General features: G+C 50.3%; 1 protein-coding gene across 2 annotated transcripts in view; it reads right to left on the bottom strand.

Annotated features, from left to right (window-relative positions):
* Window positions 1–1,183: 1,183 nt before the first annotated feature.
* The window catches only part of CREB3L1 (cAMP responsive element binding protein 3 like 1), a 47,025-nt gene continuing 26,287 nt past the window's right edge, over window positions 1,184–21,921 (bottom strand). The window contains exons 3-12 of one of the 2 annotated variants that reach the window (XM_075030769.1): window positions 17,708–17,868; window positions 15,975–16,053; window positions 14,861–15,021; window positions 14,097–14,246; window positions 13,253–13,311; window positions 11,283–11,351; window positions 8,782–8,881; window positions 4,612–4,726; window positions 3,895–4,141; window positions 1,184–3,496 (exon numbers count right to left, since the gene is read on the bottom strand). In XM_075030769.1, the coding sequence (XP_074886870.1) occupies window positions 3,460–3,496; window positions 3,895–4,141; window positions 4,612–4,726; window positions 8,782–8,881; window positions 11,283–11,351; window positions 13,253–13,311; window positions 14,097–14,246; window positions 14,861–15,021; window positions 15,975–16,053; window positions 17,708–17,868 (1,178 nt within the window). In that variant the 3' untranslated portion in view covers window positions 1,184–3,459. Of the gene's footprint in view, window positions 3,497–3,894; window positions 4,142–4,605; window positions 4,727–8,781; window positions 8,882–11,282; window positions 11,352–13,252; window positions 13,312–14,096; window positions 14,247–14,860; window positions 15,022–15,974; window positions 16,054–17,707; window positions 17,869–21,921 lie in introns of both variants that reach the window. The other variant, XM_075030768.1, reaches the window with a different exon arrangement.

The raw sequence follows: 21,921 nt of genomic DNA, 5'->3' as shown, positions 1-21,921 counted from the left end.
TGCACAGCAGGGCAAGGTACATCACACTGACACAGGGGTAGGAGGCTGCTTCTGGACAAGGTGCTTCAGGGAAAAAGTCAGACCCTCGACTTAAAACTAGTTCTGGCCCAGGAGACAAACTGCAGGGCAAGGTCAGGCGTTTCCTTGCATCCGTGGGCGTGCGTAGGGATGGGAGCTCTGCCAGGGTCTGTAAAACCCATGTCAGACTAACCCACCATGAATCCCACGTCAAACCCCCTCTTGGCAGTACAGACCCAGCCAAGAAAAGAGAGCTCCTGTCTCTCCCAGCCACTGTTCAATGGCCAGCCCTGTCACAACAGTGTGGCAACTTCTCGGTGCTTTACTCCTCTCCACCAAGAAATTCTTACCCACAGAAAGAGATTTTTGCAAGCCCTGAGCCTCATAGCCTCCTCCTGTGGCAAAGTCAGAGCCCTGCTGTACCAGCCCAGCCAGAAGCGGGAGACGGAGCCACCTTTTAACACCTCTGAGAGAGGCTCCCGCTTGGGCTGCCTTCCAGATGTGGAGGGCCTGATTGCAAGGAGTTGTTTCAATGGCCAAGTTCTAACAAACCCACTTGGTGCCTTCTAGAAAATGAAGATTCATTTTCTAGACCCCCTGTTGCCTTGTGTTTTGCACAAAATCAGGACAAACCCCATCAGTTTTTGCAGATGTAAATGGACTGTCAGAGGTACAGGCTGACAGCCAGCCAGGTCCCAAGTCGTTACCGATCTGAGCACAGCTGCTCTGCTTTTACAGTTAACGGAAGGATTTAAGTATTTTTTCAGACAGGATGGGACCAGAGCCATGGTGCTACTAGCAGTGTCTTTGTTGTACAGACCCCTGCACAGCCCCTTCATCAGAGGAGCTCATTGCACCTCATAAACTTTCTTCCATGATCTTCCTTCCTCCGAGAGGATGATGTTAGCGGTATTTCGGAGGGGGAGAAGAAACTGAGGCAGAACAGTTCTGACTTGTTCAGAACTGCAGAAGAAATCACAGTGCTGCTGGAAATAAAACATGCAAGTTCGCTTCTAGCCCCTGACACCGAGCACGAGGTCCCAGCACTGAATCAATTCTGCATGCAGCCAGGGAACGGGACAGTCAGGGAGCAGGAGGTGAGGAGCTGTGCATGTGGGCTGGCGTAACAACCATGCCTCAATGAAAGGACCCGTCAACCCAGGGCTGATGCTGCATCTTTTTATTTTATTTTTATTTTGCTTCACTAAGCAAATGCAGAGCAAGTGATAGGAGGAGGGGAAAAGGTGGCTTGAAAAAAACAAAACAAAACAAAAACCAAACAAAAAACAAACAGGAGGGAAGAGGCAGCTGCTGGAGTATAAGGGGAAAGTGAGCTGCTAACAAGAAAGAAGTTCATAGATGCCAAGCCCGCACTATTTCTTAATAAAATACAATACTGAAAATAGGATCTGAGAGTCTCCAAAATACAATATCTTAAGGGATCGGCAATAATACAAAATAAGGTTCATTATGTACAAACGAGTTCTGCTCTTGGTCTCTGTACAACGGTGGGAGTGGGAGGCATGGGGACATGCTCGGTGGAAGTGTTGGGGTGGAGGAGGGCGTGCTTGGACCCGGCAGTGGTTCTTTGTGCTGGGGTGGAGGCGGAGGATGGGGAATGCAGTGGTATCTGGTGACCAGCAGGTCCTGTATGAACCTCAAGAAGAGCAGATCTATGCTGAAGGCCTTTCTCTTCCTCACCCCACTGGCCACGCATGTATGGTTGCAGCTAGCTGTGTCCGAATTTGTCCTAAATGGCTTCAGGGGGCAAAACCAGTTTTCAAAAGGGAGAAAAGAGGGATGTGAGGGCCCTTCCCTCGCTTCTCCCAGTCCTTGAGCAAGAGCCATCCCATCCTTCCTCTCCAGGGAGCCCTCTCCACTCCCAGCCTGAGTGGAGAGGCGAGGCTGGGGCAGTGCAGAGTGAGTCCAGGGTGCTTGCAGAGAAACAAGCCAAAGAGGAGCCTGCTGTGTGACCTGGCAGAGTGCACAGGGACTCCCATGTACAAACACGGGGCAACCTGCCACATTCCAGATCTCCGACACTCATGTCCCACATTGTCCTTCCATCAAATGGCAGCTGAGGGAACGGAGCGAGGAGACACTTGAGCCTTTCAGCAGGGCTTTTGCCGGGGAGGAAGAAGGGTCAGAAATGGGTGTCTGGGTGCTAAAGAGGATGGCATAGGCTTGAGATGAGGTCATTTCAGCACCAAACTTGGCAAGTCTGGCCTGAAGGGTAGTATGGCAAGAGTTTGCTACTGTTGGTGCCAGCATTTAGAAGGAAGAGGTCCAAAACAGTCTTTGGTGACCCTGGCCAATTCCAACATGCCACCTCTTTCTTGACAGAAGTACCTGTCACCAGAGATGCCAGTATGTCCTCAGTGGCTTTCACAACACTGCTGTGCACACGGAGGATGTGAGGGGAATGATGGCTATCTGACAGCCTTCCAATGGGCTGCAGTGCTCTCCTTGGCGGTTCCTAGAAAGACCCCATTTGGCATGAAGCAGAACTGGGGTTGGAGAGCTGGGATGGGGATCAGGTTATGGGAGTGGGTTTCTCTCACCCACTCTCAAGGGGGGAGGCCTGCAGAATGGAGAGTGAGAAGGCCACTGACCTGGTTAGCACTGCACTGTAGGGCCCAAGCTAGGAACAGAAAGGGAAATACCACCCCTACCAAAGCAAGGGTGCCGAGGGTGGGGACAGGTGGGTTGCGGGGGAAAATTGTTCTCTATTTCAGAGCTCTGGTTGCCCAGAAGCTGCTGGCTAATTTCTGGTGGTTTATCTGTCTGGGATCTGTCTCCCCCACTCCGTTTGTGTGCAGATCTTTGCAGATAGTTGGCGTGGAATTTATGTAAGTACGTCCCTCAAGAGAAAACTAGAGCAGGAAGAACTAGGTTTTCTCTCAATGGAAGCAGAAGTATACTAACAGATGGAGGGGAAGGAATGAGCTTAAACTCTCCAGAGCCATCTCTCCAGCACCAGTATCACCCACTCCTAAGTCTCCCCAGGCAGGACAGTAAATCCAGCACTCTCTCTCTCCTTCAGGTGCATCTGATGTAGCCAAGGGGTACAGGCCTGAGGACAGCCCCTTGGTCTGGAGGCTTTGGGGAGCGAGCTGAATAGTTTGGGGGCTTCCCCTGATCTCCCTCCACTCCAAGGTGAGCCCACATCCATAGGGTAGTGCTCATTTAAGCAGGAGGTAAGGCCAGGAGAAGAGGGTGTCTCAGGGTTTCGCCAGACATTTATTGCTGGTTCTGGCAGTCCTGCGACTCCCCTCAGAGAGATCAGTACTAACGGGGAGGCATGGGGAAGGGGAGGAGCTGAACCCAAGGCCAGTTTAGGAGTGTCTGAATGCAGTGTCCTCTTCCGCCAAGTCCCCTCAGTTGCTCGGTGAGGAGGGAATCCTGCAATCAGACAGATGAGGCCTTGAGGTCCAGCAGCTGCTACAAGTATTCAGCTGTCTCACTGGAGCTTGTCTCCCTGAGGAAAAAAATAGACAAGGCATCAGGTAAGGTTCATTGCAGCCTCCTGTGCAAATTCACCTCTGCGTGCTCAGCTGGTTTGCTCTGACCAGGATGGAGCCCTTCCCCAGGGTACTGAATGACCAGCAAGCCTGGGACCACCTGAATCACCCAGTCCTCCTCAGCTCTATGCCAGTGGGAGACTGCTTTATGGAGTCCCAAACTTTTACTCTAGAAAACAAACTTGGTTTTATGCTCCGTGCCAGCATTGGCCTCCTCCAGTCACTGCTCTTTAGCTAATTGTCTGTCCTGGGCACCTCAGCTGTCCTTAACTTGCAGCAGAGGGGACATGCCTGCTGCTCACTCCCAGACACTATTGTGTGTTTTTGGCTTGGAGGGTGGCCCCCATCTGCTTACCTCTCACGGAATTGCTCTTTGAGGTGGGTGAGAGTTGGGTCAGTTTGGTTCTGGTCAGGAGCCTCCAGCTGGGATTTGCTCAGGTATTTGGACGTCTCGTGTGTCCTGGCCAAATGAGGCCTTCCCTCCTCAGACTGCCCTTTTTCAGCCTCCCACCCCTCAGGATGGTCCATGGTTAGGAAGGAGCTATAGCTCTCTTCTAAGGAGCCAGCACTCTCATCATAGAAAAGGAGGCTCCGTGACTGAACTGGAAAAAAGGAGAGCATTGGTTAATAACGAGGACAAAGTCTCTTGCAATGGGCATGGGTCACAGTGGTGGTTTCAGCACATTCTCACACAGCTACGGCCTTGTCCGTGTGTAACTGTGCAGTAGGCCTGCTCTGCAGGTTACCCACCTCCCCACAGTCTCAGGAGGCAAACGCTCCCCTGGACACACAGCCTCTTCAGAAGACAATCCATCTGCCCTGGGACTTTTCCCTTGTGTTCCTTCTTTTGACACTTGTCATGTTTTGGGACAATGGTTAGCAGAGAACGACAACAGGCCCAAACAAGGTGCTGTTATCAGAGTTTGTACCACTGATAGGCCAGGAATCTCCCCTCACCAGAGCCCCAGCATATGCGGTAGGCACTGAGGGGAGGACGCTACCCCTGAACCAGGAGTCTTGAGAGAAGAGTTGACAGGGTGAAATGGAGGAACAACATTAGACTCACTCTTACTAGTTGTATAAATGTCTGGTGCTGGTGTTGCTTTCACTGTCTGTGATGATGAAGAGAACTCAGGGAGACAGGGCATCAGGGATCCCAGGATCAGAACAAAGCAGAGTGCCAGCACCTAGAGAGGAGACCAGCACAGAGTTAGTGTCGCTAGCCATGAGGGAACACTCCCCCCGCAGCACAAAACCACGAGGCTGTGTGAGAACATGTGGTCAGGCTGACAACCAGGTTGCTGTGGTCCCTCACAAAGGGAAAGGGCTTGCTCTGCTAACTCTGCTACAGATCTAAGAAGGGAAGCCAGAAGCTTCCTCATTTTGCTTTATTTGAAGTATTTCTGGTTCAATGGTGAGAACTTGCCTGTCCAGTTGATGAGAAACGGTAGAAGGCATAGCTGGGGAACAAGTCGAGAAAGAGGGAGACTCAACAGAAGGCACGAACTCTGCCTTGACCAAAGGGGACCTGACCATTGGCTCAGTAGGAGCTGTAGTGTTCTGTAAGAAAACAAGCTCACAGGGAGAAATCTGTGAGGTACCACAGCACATAGCAAAGTGAAGCTACTGTCCATGCAAGGACAGAAATGACAGCAGAACTGTAGCCACCTAATACCTGATAGCAAGGATGGAGAGTCCAAGGAAAGGGTTAAATTTATGCTTGACATGCACGTATACAGGACCATGTGTCCGTGCCTTCTGCTGTCAGGCAGATCCGTCAGAGCTACTGGGCAGTGATAAAAGGAGAGAGGCAGATGAAATCTCCCTGGAAATCCCCCTCTGGTAGGTCTGCACCTGTCTGTAAATTCTGCTTTAATAGTAAAGCTTCAGACTGATATGCCAGTGCTGATTGTAAGGGACTCTGCAGAGTTTAGGAAACTACCAGTACAGAGCAAGAGGGGACACATGAGAAATTATACAGAGCCAAATGCTTATTACCTGAATACCCATGTGCCATGGGTTGTATATAACTAGCTACCACCAGCTCAGTGCTCAGACTGAGCAGTCAAAGAGGCAATGCATCTCTTGGTGATTTCTACTACCTACATGTAAACTAGCTAAGTTTGACCTGTGGGGCCACCTGTGGGGACAGCCAGCAATTGCTTGACTGCTTTTCAGAATAGCCATCTGTTTTGGAATAGCCATGCCGGAGTAACGCCCAGAAGCGGGTACATCAAGGTAATTTTGACCACCAGTGGAGTCCAGGAGATGTGGAAGATCAAATAATAGCACGGGGATACTATGTTATGTCAAGAGGAATTTTAATTGTCCAGACTCTTCATGGCTGGTTTTAAAGTAAGGAAATGAAATGTGGAGAGCACAAGGCATTTAGAACCCTTATTCCACAAAAACAGGGGAAAAAATAAATTCTGAATAGATGTTGCTTGGAATTATCACAGCCAAACACACAACTTTCAAAAAGGGGAGACAGCCCTGTGAAGCTTGTTCTTCTCTTCTAAAACAAAACACGCTTTATGGGCTGGGAAAGAGCAGTATAGATAACATCTTGCTTTAATATGGCTTTCAACTCAGGCTTTGCAAACCAGCATTGTTTTTACTCTGTTTAGGTTCAGGTTAACTCTGATTGATGTTCTGATTCGGTTCTAGTTCAAACTCTGTAACACTTCATAACAATAACTCTTGGTTTGACTCTGAGTACCATTCATCTCACAGCTTTTGACCATCTCACCATTTTGACCTCTCAAAAAGCAAGGGAAACTAAGCTAGGGGAAACTAAGCTAGAGGAAACCACTGCAAAACCAGTTCGAAAGACAGAGGCAAAATTAATCAAAAAAAGACGCCCTGAGAGCATAGTTATCAAATGGTTCACTGTCAAACTGGGAGGAAGTAGCAGATGGAGTAGCAGAGAGATCCGTTATGGCTCTGGCAAGATTCAACATTTTTAAGCTTGGCTTGGATGATGGACTGTAGCAAATCTGCAGATGGGAGAGACTACAAGTAGACTGGCTTTTGGTCAGGATTCAAATTCAGAATGCTCTTGACCACGGGGAGAAGTGGTCCAAGGGAACAGTGGGCAGATCCATACAGACAAATACCAGGACCTGCTGAGACCTGTGAGGTGGCAGGACTGATTAACAGAGGAAACACCACATGTCAGCGACTATGTGGCCTGGCAGCTGTTCTACAGTAGAGGATCTGGGAGTTAAAATGGAGCACAATGCAGGCACAAGTTGGTGTCACTTTGCAAAGGGCAAATCTCTGCTTAGGCAGTATGAACAGGCTTTCTGGCTGGCTCTGTACCAGCTTTCAGGTGGAACAGTGTCCAGCTTTGGGCCCCATACTTCCGCAAAGATGTGGGGCAATCAGAGAAAATCTTGAAGAGAGCTCTGGGAACAAGCAGTGATTCAGTAACTCAACCTACAAGGGAAGACTGAAGAAATTGTGGTGATTTAGCAGAGCAGATTGAAGGGAGTTGCTCGAAAACAATAGTTTTCAAACATGTAAAATGCAGCAGCACAAAGGGAGGGTAAACTGATCTTGCTTACTGTGGGCAGAAGTTGTAATAGGCTTAAGCTGTTGCAAGGAAGATTGAGATGAGATAGCAAGAAAGCTTTATCTGTGAAAGATAACAACGCACTGAACAGTTTGCCTGAGGAGGCTGAGGACTGCTCATTGCTGGAGGCTTTCAAGAACTGGCTGGACAAATATCCATCAGGAATGACACAGGGCTAAAAGAGAAGGATGCTCTGACCCACTCCCATGCTGCAAGGCATGATGATTCTACATATCTGTTGTGATAAGGAGTGCCGTATTTGAAAATGGAAAATGGGAACTCTGAGGCCTTTGAGAGGAACTGGCCAAAGATAGAAAAGCAAATTACAAATTCCTGAAATGCTTCAAAGCTAGGAAGCCTGAGAGAGTAGTGTGTGGGCTGGGATGCCATGGAATGAAGAGCAGCAAGGAGAGATGAGACATTGATGGGAAGCTAAATTAGGTATTTTATCAGCCTATAGTGCAGGGAATGTCTGGAAGGCACCTCTTCTAGACTTGCTCATTTCAGGTAGTAGCCATGAAGAATAGAATTGCTGGAGCCAGGGGTGCTCTGATGAGCTGCTGCATTAAGGAGCAATGAGTCACTAGGCCCAGCTGGGTCACACCCGAAAATGTGGAAAGAACTTGGGAATGAAGACACAGAACAGCCAACAGAAAAGAAAGTAATTAAAATCTAGTCTGACATGGGGGCAGCAAAGAGTAGCAAAAGTTTGAGCAGATTTTGAAAGGAGAAAGTGCTGGAAATTACAGAGCAGGGGCTCTGGAACCCAGGAAACCGAACCAAGAGCAAAAAACAACCCCTCAGGACACTGAGGGTGCTGAGGAAGTGGGGCAAGCACTCACTATCTGTATTTCATGACTGTTAACAGTACAGAAGTGATAACTAGATACAGATAACTTTGACAAATTTGTCACAAGCAGCTACTCCAACAATCCTGCAAAGACATCACAGGGTTGAAGGTTATATTTTTACCATGGATCAGAAACTTTCCCCTGGCAAAAAATGAGACGAAGAATAAGCAATTGACTATATTTATGGCCACACACTGGCATGCCCCAAAACTCTGCAGTGAAGCCAATATTGCTTAACCATGATCCTCCACTATGAGAAAGGAGAGGCAAACAGGGATTACCAAAACCAACAGACAAGCCTGAATCATTGTGGTTAATCAAAAGGGCAAGCGAAGAGAATTCCAGCTGGATTTAACAAAGCCTGATGTGCAGGCATAGCAAGAACAGATGCCATTTCTTGCTGATAAACACAAGGTAATGCCCACTGGGAGGAATACTTGAACTGTTCATCTGCCCTGCTGAGTTAAACATTGAGCATTACCAACTCAGCAAAAGAAAACTCTACCCATTACGATGGAAGCTCATTGAAAATTTTTGCTGAATGGCTGATAGCTAATGAAAAGGAAACAAAGTACTGTTTTGCCCAAATAACAAGACAGTGAAAATGCAGGAATTATTCTAATGCTGTTGCATAAAAACCTGACACTACCGATGTATGTATGACACAGGGCCCAGCTCTGGTGACTCTAACACAAAAGGAGAGAGCAGATGTAACTGGCAACAGAGCCAGGCAGCGGGGAAGAGGGCACAAACAGGCAATCAACAAAGCTGTCTGGGGAAGCATGGTCAATAAGGAAGATGGAAATGAAGCTTATACCATTAGACAGGTCCCGGTCTGCGTGGAAGCCATTTTGTAAGGTCTGGAGACTTTCCCAGCTACCAGAGCCTGCAGCTTCTGTAACTGCTGGAGCAGAGTCCTGGGACAGGAAACAACCCAAATCAAAACTTGATAAGGAGGTAGCAGCCAGTCAGTGATGCAAGAATACCACTACCCCCTTCATATTTTACCCTGATTTTCCCTTTTTGTGAAAACAAGTATCTCCCCCTTGCTATATCTTGCCCAAGTTCTCCAACCAAACAGGCTTGGGAAGCAAGAAACAAATAAGGGTGAGTTTGAGATATAAAGTGTGCAGGAACTGTGGGAGGAACGCCCCAAGGTGCTGTTACGTTGAGGTAATGCCCTCTGTCTCCTCACCAGTAGATCCACCACAACCTTCACTGCAAACACCCACCACTGCAACTACAGCCCATTCATTTAGGGCTCCTGGGTGCCTCCAAGCCCAGCTGGTCATCTCCCAGAGCAATGGAGAGGCAGGCTACCATGAAAACCAAGCTCTGGGATGGAGGCAGGACTCTGTAGTCAGGTCAGACATTGAGCACAGGCCCGCCTGCTCCCACTTCACTCAGAGACACACACTCTGCAGCTTGACCTGTGCCCCAAACCATATGGTAGAGAAAGAAATAAAAACCAGTTTTTGATTCCCTTCAGCTTCTTCAGTCTTGGCAAACTCTGCAGAGGGATGTGGGCAAAGCCAAATCTTGAGTTCAGCAATTAATTCACTCTCTGGCTGCCCCAGCTGGAACATGTGCTAAGGTCTCTCCGCCCCACTTAACTGAACAAGGGCATCAGCACACATAAACACAAAACGGAGGTAGGTGTGTTACTAAGAGTCACCAAACGCTTCACTGGGCTAGCGAAGAAATCTGGGATGAGGGAGACTACAGAGCACACAGTTCCCAAGGGCTGCAAATTACCGAAATGCAGACTACTGTATGTTTCCCCTTGGGAGCACTGACGGTTTTACACAAATATGTTTGAACTTTTGTAAAATGCCAGGTCCTGAAGCCAGGAGATTGCAGGAGAATCCCAGCTTTATCTCTTTCCAAATCCTCTTCTGCTCCTTGTACACGTGGAGAGAAGCACAGAGCGTCCCCCTGGCAGCGCTCAAAAACCAAACCCAATTAGAAAGAACACAATGTGTATTTTGAAAAAAAAAAACCAAACAACTCTCTTGGCTTTTAGGCCAATCTCCTGATTTTGCAGGGTGAGGCTCATGCTTTTTCAGCAGCAGGGCTGCCTGCACTCCCAGAGAGGCTGGGCAGCCGGCTGTGCCCCACGGATGAGAGCAGCTGGGCAGCCATGTCTCCAGCAGATGGGAGGCTGCAGCCACCTCGGGCTGACCATGCCTGACAGCCCCTGGTCACAGCACCAGTGGCTGGCCTGGAAGTCGGGGCCACAGCACTCATGTCATGGATGGGAGGAAGGAGTGTGGCAGAGCCTCAAGGAGTACTCCATGAGCTGTAGTGGCAGAGGAGGGGTGGGTAGGGGGACTGGCTCTCTGGCTGTGGTTCTCCCCTTCAATTCGAGTTGGGGGTGATAGAAATGGGGATATAGAAATGAGTGTCCTGCTCACCAGCCCTGCAGCTGACCCTGCACTTGCTCACACCTGCTGCACCCAGTAAGAGGGACAAGAGCTGGGCCCTCCTCCAGCTTTTGCTGCCCATCCCCACTGAAGGCGTGGGAGTCTTCATTATTTGCTTCCAAGGAAGCAAATTCCCCTGGTGATCAGTTGGCCAGCTCCACATTTTAGGAGCACAAGTGCTCACCAGATTCTTGGGCAAGGGAGCCAGAAGCGTGCTTTGGGGCTGTGGGAGTGGCTTGCTCCTTCCAGGTGAGCAGCAGCAGCAGAGAGGAGGGAGATTCTCCAGGCTTGCTTTGCAAGGGGAAGAGGCAGGGCAAGGCCTGGGGTACCACATGCACAGGGAGTTGCCCTGGATTTGGTGCGAGCTGGGATCTCTACCTTTATTAGAGGAATGGGCTTTCCCTGTATTCACCAAGTCTGTTCAGTTCTTTCTCAAGAGAAACCTGAAACAGCCATATTATGCCCAGGGCTTCGTATTCCTCCAAAGAGCCCAAGAACAGAAACAGTGGGTCTGAGGGGCTGGAGTGACAGGCCTCCCTCGATGCAGCTGCCCTGCAGACAGCCAGAGGCCTGGAGGGCAATGGGGAGGGCAGCATGAGCCCAAAGGGCTGCAGGGAGAAGGAGGAAGAGACGTGAGAAACGCGCCTTCCCTCCTCCCCTTGCTGCAGCTCGGCCTGGCCGTCCCAACACAAACATTCCAGGCTCGCTAACCAAACCCAGCTGCCTCACTGCTGCCACGGGCCGAAAACCAGCGCCTTGCCGAGCAGCACATGTCCCGCCAGGAGCTGGGGGAGCCTGCCTTTTTCCTCTCCCCCCCCCTGCCCCAGTGCTCCCCTGGCTTCCCTTCCTGCCCACCCCGCTCTACCCACAGATGGTCAGGTCTAGCCCTTCTTACCTGTTTGCGTTTTCTAAGGTTTCCACTTTTTTCCAGAGTTCATTGTTTTCCGTTGTGTATGTCTCTACCCTGCGGGAATACAACCCATAGCCAGTTAGTTACAAAGGCCAGACAGATAAAGAAAATTTAGTCCTTGCCTCTCTTGGGGTGTGGAGGCTCAGTGGCCTCATCCATCACTTGCAGATATGGTCCTGGAGCCAGATGTTCCTGGCCCGTCTGGTTGCAGCCAGCCCCGACAGACCAGAGATGAGATTGCAGGTGGACAGTTACGTGTGACAGTTCCCAGTTCAGGCTTTCCCAAGGGCTGGGAGAGCCAGTGGCACCTGGTTACAGGCAGGTTAAGTCAGGACAGCCCCAGAGTTATGCAGGCATTTCCATCACTTCCAAACGCCCCTTAGGAGCATGGGAAAGGAACAGGGGGACAAATTCAAACCTCTCCCACTCAGACTGAGAACCTGCCCTGGGTGGGCGCCTTGCATATTGAAAACCAGGCAGTTCTGTGCAAATGCTGGGACAGCTCCGACTGCAGGCACTTGAGGGCAGCAGAGAACCTGCAGGCTCCCTCCCACTGCTTCGGAAGGGAAAGTGGCTAGGCTGCAGTTGGGACGAGGGAAGGGGAATGTCTCCAGGCCCGGGGGAAGGCAGGCCAGGGACACAGCCTGATCCTGCTTGGAGGCTTCCAGCACGGCCTCCGAATCAGGCGTTCCGTGTAAAAACTGGGCTTGCAGCAAAGGTGTCAAACTGAATGGTGAAGGGCCCAAGTACAGGTTTTGACAAACCAGCTGTTACAGGAAGCCAAGTTGACCAAAGACTTGTTCCATTAAAAAAATTCACTGAATACTGCTTTTGGTTCACATTTAAACCTGGCATTGTTTGAAAGCCATCTGTCACAGCAATGCGCTAGCGTAACAAACCGCTGAGTACATACAGGCACCACAGCCACGTCTGGGGAAGAGGCCCAAGCACAGAAAGCCCTGGACCTGCCACTTGAGCATGGCCAGCCAACTCCCCAGGCCCAGCTTGAAGGATCTGGGTGTCAATGTGGGATACTAGCTGGAGGTGATGTGCTCTGATGCTTGGAGACACACGTGCACGCTGAGGTGCTGCTTATGGAAGGGCACGAGAACTTGAAGGTGCCTTGAGTCTCATCTGTTTCTGTTCAGCATTTCTGCACACTTACAGAGGATAAACAAATAGCATCAGGGAGAAGAGTTAATTAAAGTTGGGTTTGGGGGTTGTTTTTTTCCATTTTGCTGATCTCAGGTGGTGTAATAACAGGAAAGAAGATGGTATTTAAACAGAAATGCGAATTTGCACCTGGATCCTGGCATTCTTCTTTGCCTGAGAATGCCCATCAGGGGCTGCTAGTACAGAAGGGATCACAGGATCAGGCCCTCAAGAGTTTTCTACCCTGTCAGTGTCATGTGATGTCACCTTAGGCCTATGCCTGCCATACATGCAGGACCTCAGTGTTGCAAGAAGAAAAACAAGCTCACGCAGGGAACAGTGGAAGGGGAGGGAGTGTGGGGAATAACTGTAATGCAAGGTTTTTCTTGCTATCAAGTACTCGTGTGTCCACCCTCACGGGAAGAGAGGGGAAAAAGCCATGGTCAGTGCTCTTAGAGGCCCTGCTGCTTATGGGATAGACAAAATATAAGCAACTTCTAGTGGGGAAACATGACTCTTATCCAAAATCCCACCTTGTTGGCAGCCAAAATGGCCTGTGTTCTGCAGGGGACCAGCCAAACTAAGCAGTTGGAAACACAAGGTTTCAAGAGCAATCTTTATCCTGCAAGAGGATTTCTAGGAGGGAGAGGAGTAGGGGCAGGATCCCAAACCAAACTTCTGTGCAGCCAGCCTTGCAAGGAATCGTACTCTTTGAGCAATCCAGAGACAAAAGTACTAGAAAGGGGGACTGTGCATGGACAAGGCTCCTTTTTCAAAGGTAAGACTGAGAAGAAGAAACTCACTTTTTCTCTAGACACTCCACATATTCTTTCTTCTTCCTGCGACTCTCCTGAGCAGAGATCTGTGAGGGGAGCAGCCATCAGAGAGGAGTCAGTATCATAACCCTCTAGACATTTCTTTGTGGCTCCCTCATCTTGTCTGTTCCCTGCACACACAGCACCCTAAAGGTAAATGGGGAAGTCGCCTTCCAGTCTGCCATTCCTACTGGTCTCCTGGCCAAAACTGGGAGGGATGGATGCTGTAGGTATGCAGCCTTCTTTGGCCTGTAGGCCACAACCATTTGTTGCAGTATGCCTGACCCCCTTGCTGCTGAGAGCATCTTTAGGGTTGCTTTGAACTCCTCTGACTCACATGGGTACGTGCTGTGGCCATCCAGGCAGATTCTGCCCCAGACCACTTCTGAGTCACTGGGTGACTAATTCAGGGTCTCACCATTTCTCCCATGGGATGCTTTCTAATCACAGTCTAAAGTCTCACAGTCTCTGCCTGGCTAATGAGCTCTGTGCATCACCCGTCCTGCACCACACAATGGCTCTTGTTTCCCTGCCCCCACAGCAAGGCCTGACCAGGCTGGTTTGTCTGATCCGTGATGCCTTAGCTTGTGGGCCCCATCCCAGGCCACACACTCCCAGGAGCTGGGCTGGAAGCCACACTTCCCAGACATGGCTGCATGCACAGCATGCATGCAGAGATGCCCCATGGTACCATTTCTGTGGGCTGGGCAGCTTGTGCCAGTGCACCAAAGGCAGGATCCCACCTTTTCTGAGCTGCACTGCAGCTGAGGAGGTGAGGGTAACTATAGCTCTGGAATCATGGGAACTGCATGGTTACGTTTTTTGCAGTCACCTTGTTCTTGATTTTCCTCCTGACCCTCTTCAGTGCTTTCTCCTCTGCTTTGGTGAGGGGCAGCTTGGTAGGAATGGGGTACCCCTCGGCAATCAAGGTGCGTTTCTCCTCTTCAGTCAAGAGCAGTGGGCCAGAGGTCCCTTGCAACTTCTGAAACACACAGAGAGCAGTCGTCAGTGTCAGCAAGGAGTTCTATCCCAGTGATCCTCCTTAAAGCCCTGCAGAGCAACTAGGGGCTCAGTACAAATAGATGCAGGGCAGTGCTCTTTCCTGCTCTCAATCTGATCCTGGGGGCACAGCTCAGCAGCTGTCTTCCTCTTTTACTTGTCAGGGCATCTGCTCCTTCACGGCGAGGCTGGCTACACACTTGCACTACATGACCCCGCCAAAGAACTTTTGGGTGATGGTTAAAACACAGTCTGGTTATGGGAATTCTCAGTTATTCCCTTCTCTTCCATTAACCTCCTCAGAAAGTCCTCCAGTGCATAGGCCACTTGCCAAAGTACGGGGTGAAAGACAGCACTTGCTAAAACAAGGTAGCTGCTGGTAGGCATTGTGCAAGACTCATTGCGCTTCTCCTCACTCCTGTGAGCACCATCCTGTCCCCACATCCCTGCGCTAAGACATCACATCGCCCTGCCAGCGCATTTCAGCTGGGAGACCTTAACAAGGGCAGGATCCTCCACATGAGCCTCGTAAAGCCTCCAACCCCCTCTGAGCACCAAGGAGCCCTGTGTCCCAGTGACATCCTGCTGCCTCCTTACGTGTGGTGCTGTGAGGAGAGGTGAGGAGGAGATGGCAGTAGAGGAGCGAGCAGCAGGTCGGGCTGGGCTGGAGGGAGGCAGGGACCGGGGGCTTTGAGATCCATCGCTGTCACTGCCGTGGCTGCTGGGTGGAGTTGGAGGCATCTGCACCAGGTCATCTACTGCAAAATAAGGAGATCAAGTCAATGGCTGTCATGTCAGCCTGTTCATACAGAAATGGGGCCCTGAGTAGCAACAGGAAAAGGCACTGCCATAACACAGGACTGAAAGGAGCCGGTGATGAGTCTCACAAAACAGGGTGGGTCTGAGAACAAGGCTGGACTAAGCACTGCCTAAGACAGAGGTGAGGCTGACCTCAAATGTGCTAAACTAGGAACTGCAGGAGTCAGAGAGCTGGCAGGGGCTTTGCCAAGACACTGAAGGTATTTACAAAGCAATAAGGTACTCTGGTGTCAACCAAAATGGAGTACAAAGCCTGTGATATTTTGCTCCATAGCCTGTTCACAAGTACAGGAAGCTCTAGAAGAGAAGAGCTCTTCCAAAAGCACCACAGGGCTCACACACTTGCCAGCACACTTGATCCAAAGGGGCTCTGGTCACTCAGTTGGTTCCCAAGCACTTGAAAACTGTCCCCACTTTGTACTGGAGAGCCCTGGGGGCCTTAATGGAGGTGGGAATATGCCTAAGGAATGTCTTTCTGCAGCAGTGGGAGTTCCTATAGTGCTTTCATTTGTGCATCGGCAGATTTTCAGATGCTTGGGTTTCTTTCAAATTAAACTGGATCCTGAATTTCCTGACTTTCAGATGGTTGTTTTTGGATAACACTACAGTCTCTCTGAGGATTTTAAAGGCACTCTTGCATATTTCCAACTCTGAAGTAGCCTGTTTTGCCTGGGAGTCCCTGTCTGAACAATTCTGTGCCTGGCTGCTGGACCAGACACTGAACTGAGTTGGAACAGTGCAGTGGTCACTCCTCTATGGGTCTGTGCCCCAGTGCTACCTTGTATGCACATGGTTCTGCTCTCAGGTCCTGTCTTTCCTCCCTCTATAGTAATGATCTATACCTGAGTAGCATAGAGGGATATAAGTTGACCAGCAAATTCTATCTTCTTACCTGCAGGTACATTTAGAAACTGGTTCACCTCTTTGGGTTCAGCTTTGATCACAGGTGCTGGAGTCATTTCTATGGGAGTCTGTGGAAGAGAAGCAGAAAGAGCTCTTGGGTGCTGCCACCTCCCCTACCCAGAGGGCTCCTACCAGTTCTGTTCACAGCCACTGCTCCCCTGCTCTCTGCCCTGCCCCGACTTACAGCTCTGCCCCAAAGCAGCCTCTTACCACACATAACAGAAACCAAGAGTCCAAACATAAGCCCCCTGAAGTCTCTGTCACTGGGCACACAAAGTGCAAACACATGTTTGCAGAGGAGGAGGCAGTGGCAGATGGATATGCTGCCAAGCAGTGCACTGAGTACCTCCAAAAGGGAGATGACTTTTATCCTTGGCAATTCTTCCCTTGCTAGACCCAGGCAGTGCAATTTAAACCAACCTATGCATTACCATGGGAAGTCCCTCTTTGATCTGCCTTCATTAGAAATGGGAGTATAGAGGTTGTACAGAAACAGAACAAACCCCCTGTCTTGCTCACATGATTTTCACCAGGGCTGCTGGACAGCTGTTTCCAATCAGAGGGGACTGAGAGTTAAATAAAGACTAGATTTATTCCCATCTGGGCTATGCTGCCCCTCAGCTCCCTGGCTCGCCAGCCCCCAACCCACCATAGGCTGGGGGAGTTTTTACACTAAACAGACACATTGCAAACTCCTCCAGACTGTAAACACAGCTGAGAGAGCACCACAGTACGGCTGCTGAGCACACACAGCAGAGCTTCGAGGGCACAGCAAGTTCAAGCTGTGTAAATAATGAAGGAAGTTTGTGCACAGTTTTGGCTGGAAGTACCCATTTGTTTTGGATGGTTGTTTAAATGGGAAGATGCTCAGCATGAGTGAAAAAAGGAAGCAAACCCCAGAGATGCTCTACTGTTATCTACTGAGCTGCTACAAGATAGCCAAGGTCTGTGTGAGACTGGTTGGGCCTTCCCATCCAACACAGCTGGACTCAAGGCCAGCCAAAATGAGCCCCCAACTTATACCCATGTACCAGTGGCATAAGTGAGCCTGCTTCAGACAGACTTCTTAAGAACTTGGCCCCTTGTTTCTTAGAAATAGTAATTCCTGCTGCTTCATAGAAAAAAGCAAGCAGGACCTGGAGTGGGACCTCCATTTCCACTGAGCAGCTGAGAAAAGTGAGAGGCCATATGATAAGCCCAAGGCCATGAAAAAGACAGTGGCAGAGCAGGGGTCTATACTCAGGAATAGTGGCATCACTGGCATCCCATTAATTGACACTGTTTGCTGAAAAATGAAGATAAGCCAAGAGTGGCTATAGAAATATTGGCAGATTGGATGGTACAGGCCTCCAGCACGTGCAAGCTTAAAAGCCTTTGGCTTTTGTGACAAGAAAACATGCTTGTATATAACCGAGATTGTAAAGTCTCCTGTGCTGGAGAAAACCCTCCTTCCACCACTTTCTCTGGAAGGATAAGCTGTCTTGTAGCTTCACTGCAGGGATCAAGCACAGTTCTAGCTAGATCAGGAGTGCTGCTCCTCTGACTGCCATTTCAAGAGGAGAATGACAAATAATGGAGTATCTGGGCTTTGTATCACCTTCTCCTGTCTGTCCAGCGGCTAAACCACCTAGCAGGACCCTGCAGTCACATGGCTGGGTCTGCATCACCAGGGGTGCCACTGTGTGAGAGCCCAGGTTCCCGATGGATCTTAGATGGGCTCACCTCCTCGGGGACTGGCAGTCTCTGCAGAGGGTTGAGGTTCAGCACTGGTATGGAGCTGGCAGCTAGCTGGGACTCAGCCAGGTCTAGAGCCAGGTTCTGTTCCTGTTTCACCATGATGGAGCAGAGCTTGGGCCCCAGCGACCATACTCCATTCTCCAGCTCTGAAACATGCACAACGTGAGAGTCAAACTCCAGCAAGAACAGGACAAGAAAAAAAAAAAAGCCATGCAGACAGCTTCCCCCCATTTGGGGAGGCTGCCTTTCCAAGTTTAGCACTGTCACCACACAAGCATGTGCAGGCCCACAACACAGAGTACAAAAGGGAATGAACCCCCAGCGTGCGGGGAGCAGACGGGACAGAGTTACAGGGATTGTGTCTCTGCTCTGCTCTGACTGTGCAGCTCAAGCGCTGGAGGACAGCTGCAGGGTTTCTTCCCCCAGTGGTGTCTCGGTCTGGTCCTCTGGAGCTTATTTATATTTAGAGCTCATTGAGAGGAGGATGCTGCGCTGTTGCTCCTTAGGCAGCATGGCCAGCATCACAGAGCTGCCAGGTGTGTTACCAAGAATAGCACCATCTCTGTGCTAGAGAGCTGGCGAGAGGGAAAGCACGATGACAGTGAAAGGCTGACAGCGCTGCTCTGGCCTCCTGCCGATGTTGTGCCAAGTACCAGAGCTTTGTTGCATGACAGGAGAGGAGGAAGGTCCATTTTTGTGGAAGGAAGTCCAATGTGGCACCTGCTTATGAGGCTGCTCCCATGGCTGCTCCCCTCAGTCTCACCTCCAAGGCTCCTTCCTCCACCCTGCGCTGCTCAGGGGGACTGCTGCCTACAGCCATGCCCCGCTGCCATTGCTTGCTGGGACAGAAACAGCAGCGAGGGAAAGGAAGTGTCTGAAGAGAACTGAATGGATCTGTGTGGGCATGCTCCCCTTGTCCCCTGCTTGCTCTGTCCTGTGCACATCTGTGGTGTGAGCCTGGCTTGTCACTGGAAGTAGAGATCCTGGGAGGTGGGATTCAGGCAGTGGTGGATAAGCTGCAGCTCAGATGGAAAAACAACACGCTAGGCAGGAGAGCTGCCTGGGCTCTGCTCTGAAGTTTTGGTCCCCTCATTGCTGTTCAAACACTTCAGCCTGCCAAAAAGCAACTCCTAGCTGGCCTGGAGCCTGCATCTTCCTCCTTAATCCTCATCCCTTCCCTTCCCCTTTTTATCTGACAACTAGAAATGCATTTAGCTTGACACAGGACAGACTGTTGCTAAGTGTGTCACCAGATAGTGCCCCAGTTGGCTCAACATGAGGCCACAGTCAGGCTCACTCCCTGACCCTTCTGCACTGCTCTCTGCATACAGCACTCACAGACCCAAGGATGTTGCCCAGCTGTCTGCTACTCAAAGCAGCTCTGCAGTGCAGGTCTCAGTCTAGAAGATGTCCTGGCAAGAGGAGAGGGCAAGAAAGGTCCTTCTCAGTTCCAGAAAAGCCTGCACAAAGAATAGCACAAGCAAGCAGCTGTTCATGTGGGAGCTGCCATCTGAACTAAACTTAAAGGTAGCTTAACATTGTCTTTGCCCAACTTGGTCTCTGTTGCCCTCAGGATAGGACAGGGCAGGATCCTGCCTCTGGCTTTTGCTTGGACACAGTGGTGTTAAAGCTTGGGCAAGAATTATATCAGTTAACACAGTATTGCCCTTGCCAGTGGAATACATTCTCTTCCTGTCTTTGCCCTAGCACCCCTTATTTTGCTGCCTAGATAGGTCTCTCCAGGAGAGGCTCATTCCTCCCAGCTCCCTGTGTGACTGGACATCAGGCACAGACACGAGTTCCTGTGGCTGCTCTGTGTGTGTGTGTGCGCGCGTATCAACTGTGTGCACTGCTCTCAGTGCTGCTGGATCGCTTCCTAGAGCTTCCCACAATGCAGCAGGGCCAATGTCATCAGGCAGCGTCTCAGGCAGGGGTGCACTGGAGAGGCTGCTGAGCAGGCAAAGACTGAATTGCATTTTCTCTGTGCCACCAAGGACACTACCAGCTCTGGGTTTGGTGAAGTCCCCATACCAGTTACCCCTGATATGCAGACAAGACCTTTATGATGGAAGGAGGCAAGGCGTTACATAGCCACAAGTGTCTGCAGCCAGAAAACTTGGACTGACTTCTTCTGCCTGATTACAGCCTGCCACAGAGATGAGGGACCTTGTGGATTCTTCCAGTCTGTCACACTGCTCTAGGCAAGTTCAACTAAACCTGTGTCAGTCCTGACAGATGGTTGTCTGACTTGACTTTACCCCTCTGAAAAGTGACAAAGAGCCCACAGCTTCCCCCATTAAATCTCTTCTATGGTTTCACTATGCCCACTATGGGAAGGTTTTGCCTACTGGCTAATCTGAAGTTCCCTTATTGTGATTTTAAGCTTCATCTTCCTCATCCTCCCTTTCTGTTGCAAAACACTACATTTCGCTTTTTCTCAGAGGCGTGGGGCATCCTCTGTCTGGGAAGGCTGCTGCTGAAGGAAGTTACCAGACAAGGGCGAGCAGACCACCAAGGGCTCTCCCCGTTCAGACTTGACTCAGGGAGAGAGCAGCCCCCAGTGCTGTCAGTCCAGACAGTCCAAGGCGCAGACACACAAATAAGTATGTGCTGTTCTCCCACTTCCTGTCTACATTCTGACCCTGCTCTCTTTCCCACCCTTGGAGATTTATCTGGGGAACGATTGGGTTACAGAATCAGAAACACATAAGCCATCAGAGGGTCAATGAGGGACTGAGGAGGAGGCATTTTGTGTGGACACATCCATGTTCTACTGCCTGAGAGAATGTTTCAGAGCTATGGCCAGTCTGCAACCAGTGCAGAGTTCACTGTATGTTGGTGGGTGAGGCATGCCAGGAAGCTCATCCTCTGCTCTAGAGACTCTGTACATAGTGGGAAGAAGTATGGCTGAGAGATATTCATAGCTGCCCTGGGCTGAGGAAGTGAGGCAAAGAGCAGTGAGGAAGCAGGACCTGTACAGGAGTGTGGGCACTAGTCCGAGGCTGGTCCAGCACCCGCTGTTCTGCACAGCCCTGGCTCTCCCTGCTCCTGGCATCAAATGACGCCCTGCAGAACTGAGGGCTGGTACTGAGAACTGAAGCAGCCGGTCCATATGCGCAAACCATCTGGAAAGCAGATTCCACTGATAAGCAGGGTCACAATGCACCCAGTGGCTTGCCCTAGCTGACCCATGTTAGTGGGAACCATGTGGGAAGGGGCAGGATTTGGAAGTGGTTTGGAGATCTGCAGAAAAGCTGGAATAAAGCTGATAAATAGCAAGCCTCAGATAGCTCCAAGCCTAGACAGAGCCCGGGCATTCCTGAGGAGCTCTGCAGACCAAGCAGAGCTTGCTTAATGTTAAAGAAAAGCCATTCCTGGGTAATTAATTTGAAGTGAATGTAAGAGGACTGAGACTGGATGGAGTTGTGCCAAAAGGACTGCACAGCATTGCAAATACTGGACCTGACTCAGGGCTACACTAGAATATGACTCGCATCCAGTTATGAGCCAAGATAGCCCTGGAAAGATGGGTTGAATTATCCTGCTGCAGGACTGGGTGCATAGATACCCCTATACCTGCCACATTAATACTAGGACTTACTCCCTGTATAGAGCTGATCTGCACTCTCAGAGAGCAAGTGTCACGTCCATAGGTCCATCTCAAGCTCTCCTGGGTTATGCACTGTACACCCTGTGCTGGCCTCTGCCCAAGGATCAGTGTCACACTCCATTCAGGAGAGTCATGGTCTTGCCTTGGAGACACTGCAGCTGAAGCAGGGGCATGTCCAGACAGAGAGGAGGGGAGCAGAAATGGTAACAACTCAGAGAGGAGTCCCTGAGGTAGCTTCATGCAGGCAGACTTCATTTCACTGCTTTCTGCAGACTCATGCTTTTGCTTCTCTCGTTCCCAAGCCTCATCTCCTCCTATTCATTTGCAGGGGCAAAATAAAGATGTGTTTATGCACTCATGCTGGTTTGTTTTTTGTTAGTCATCTGGTTGCCTGTTTGGGCTGAGTGCCCTTCAAGACTGTATGGGGGTTAAAGCTAAGGAAAAAAAAAAAGTAAATGGAAAGCTGCTTTGATACTGAGGCAGACCTTGCTTGGCCTGCCATGAGCCTCTCTCCCAGCACCTCTCTGAGTGGCCCCTAAGGAACTTGGCACTGATGGCTGCACCCTTCGCAGGGACCAAAGAGGCAGTG

This window comes from Buteo buteo, chromosome 6 (genome assembly GCF_964188355.1).
Source record: "Buteo buteo chromosome 6, bButBut1.hap1.1, whole genome shotgun sequence".
Lineage (NCBI taxonomy): Eukaryota > Metazoa > Chordata > Aves > Accipitriformes > Accipitridae > Buteo > Buteo buteo.
The sequence above is the reverse complement of the archived record's forward strand: the minus strand, read 5'-3'. Positions and strand labels throughout refer to the sequence as shown.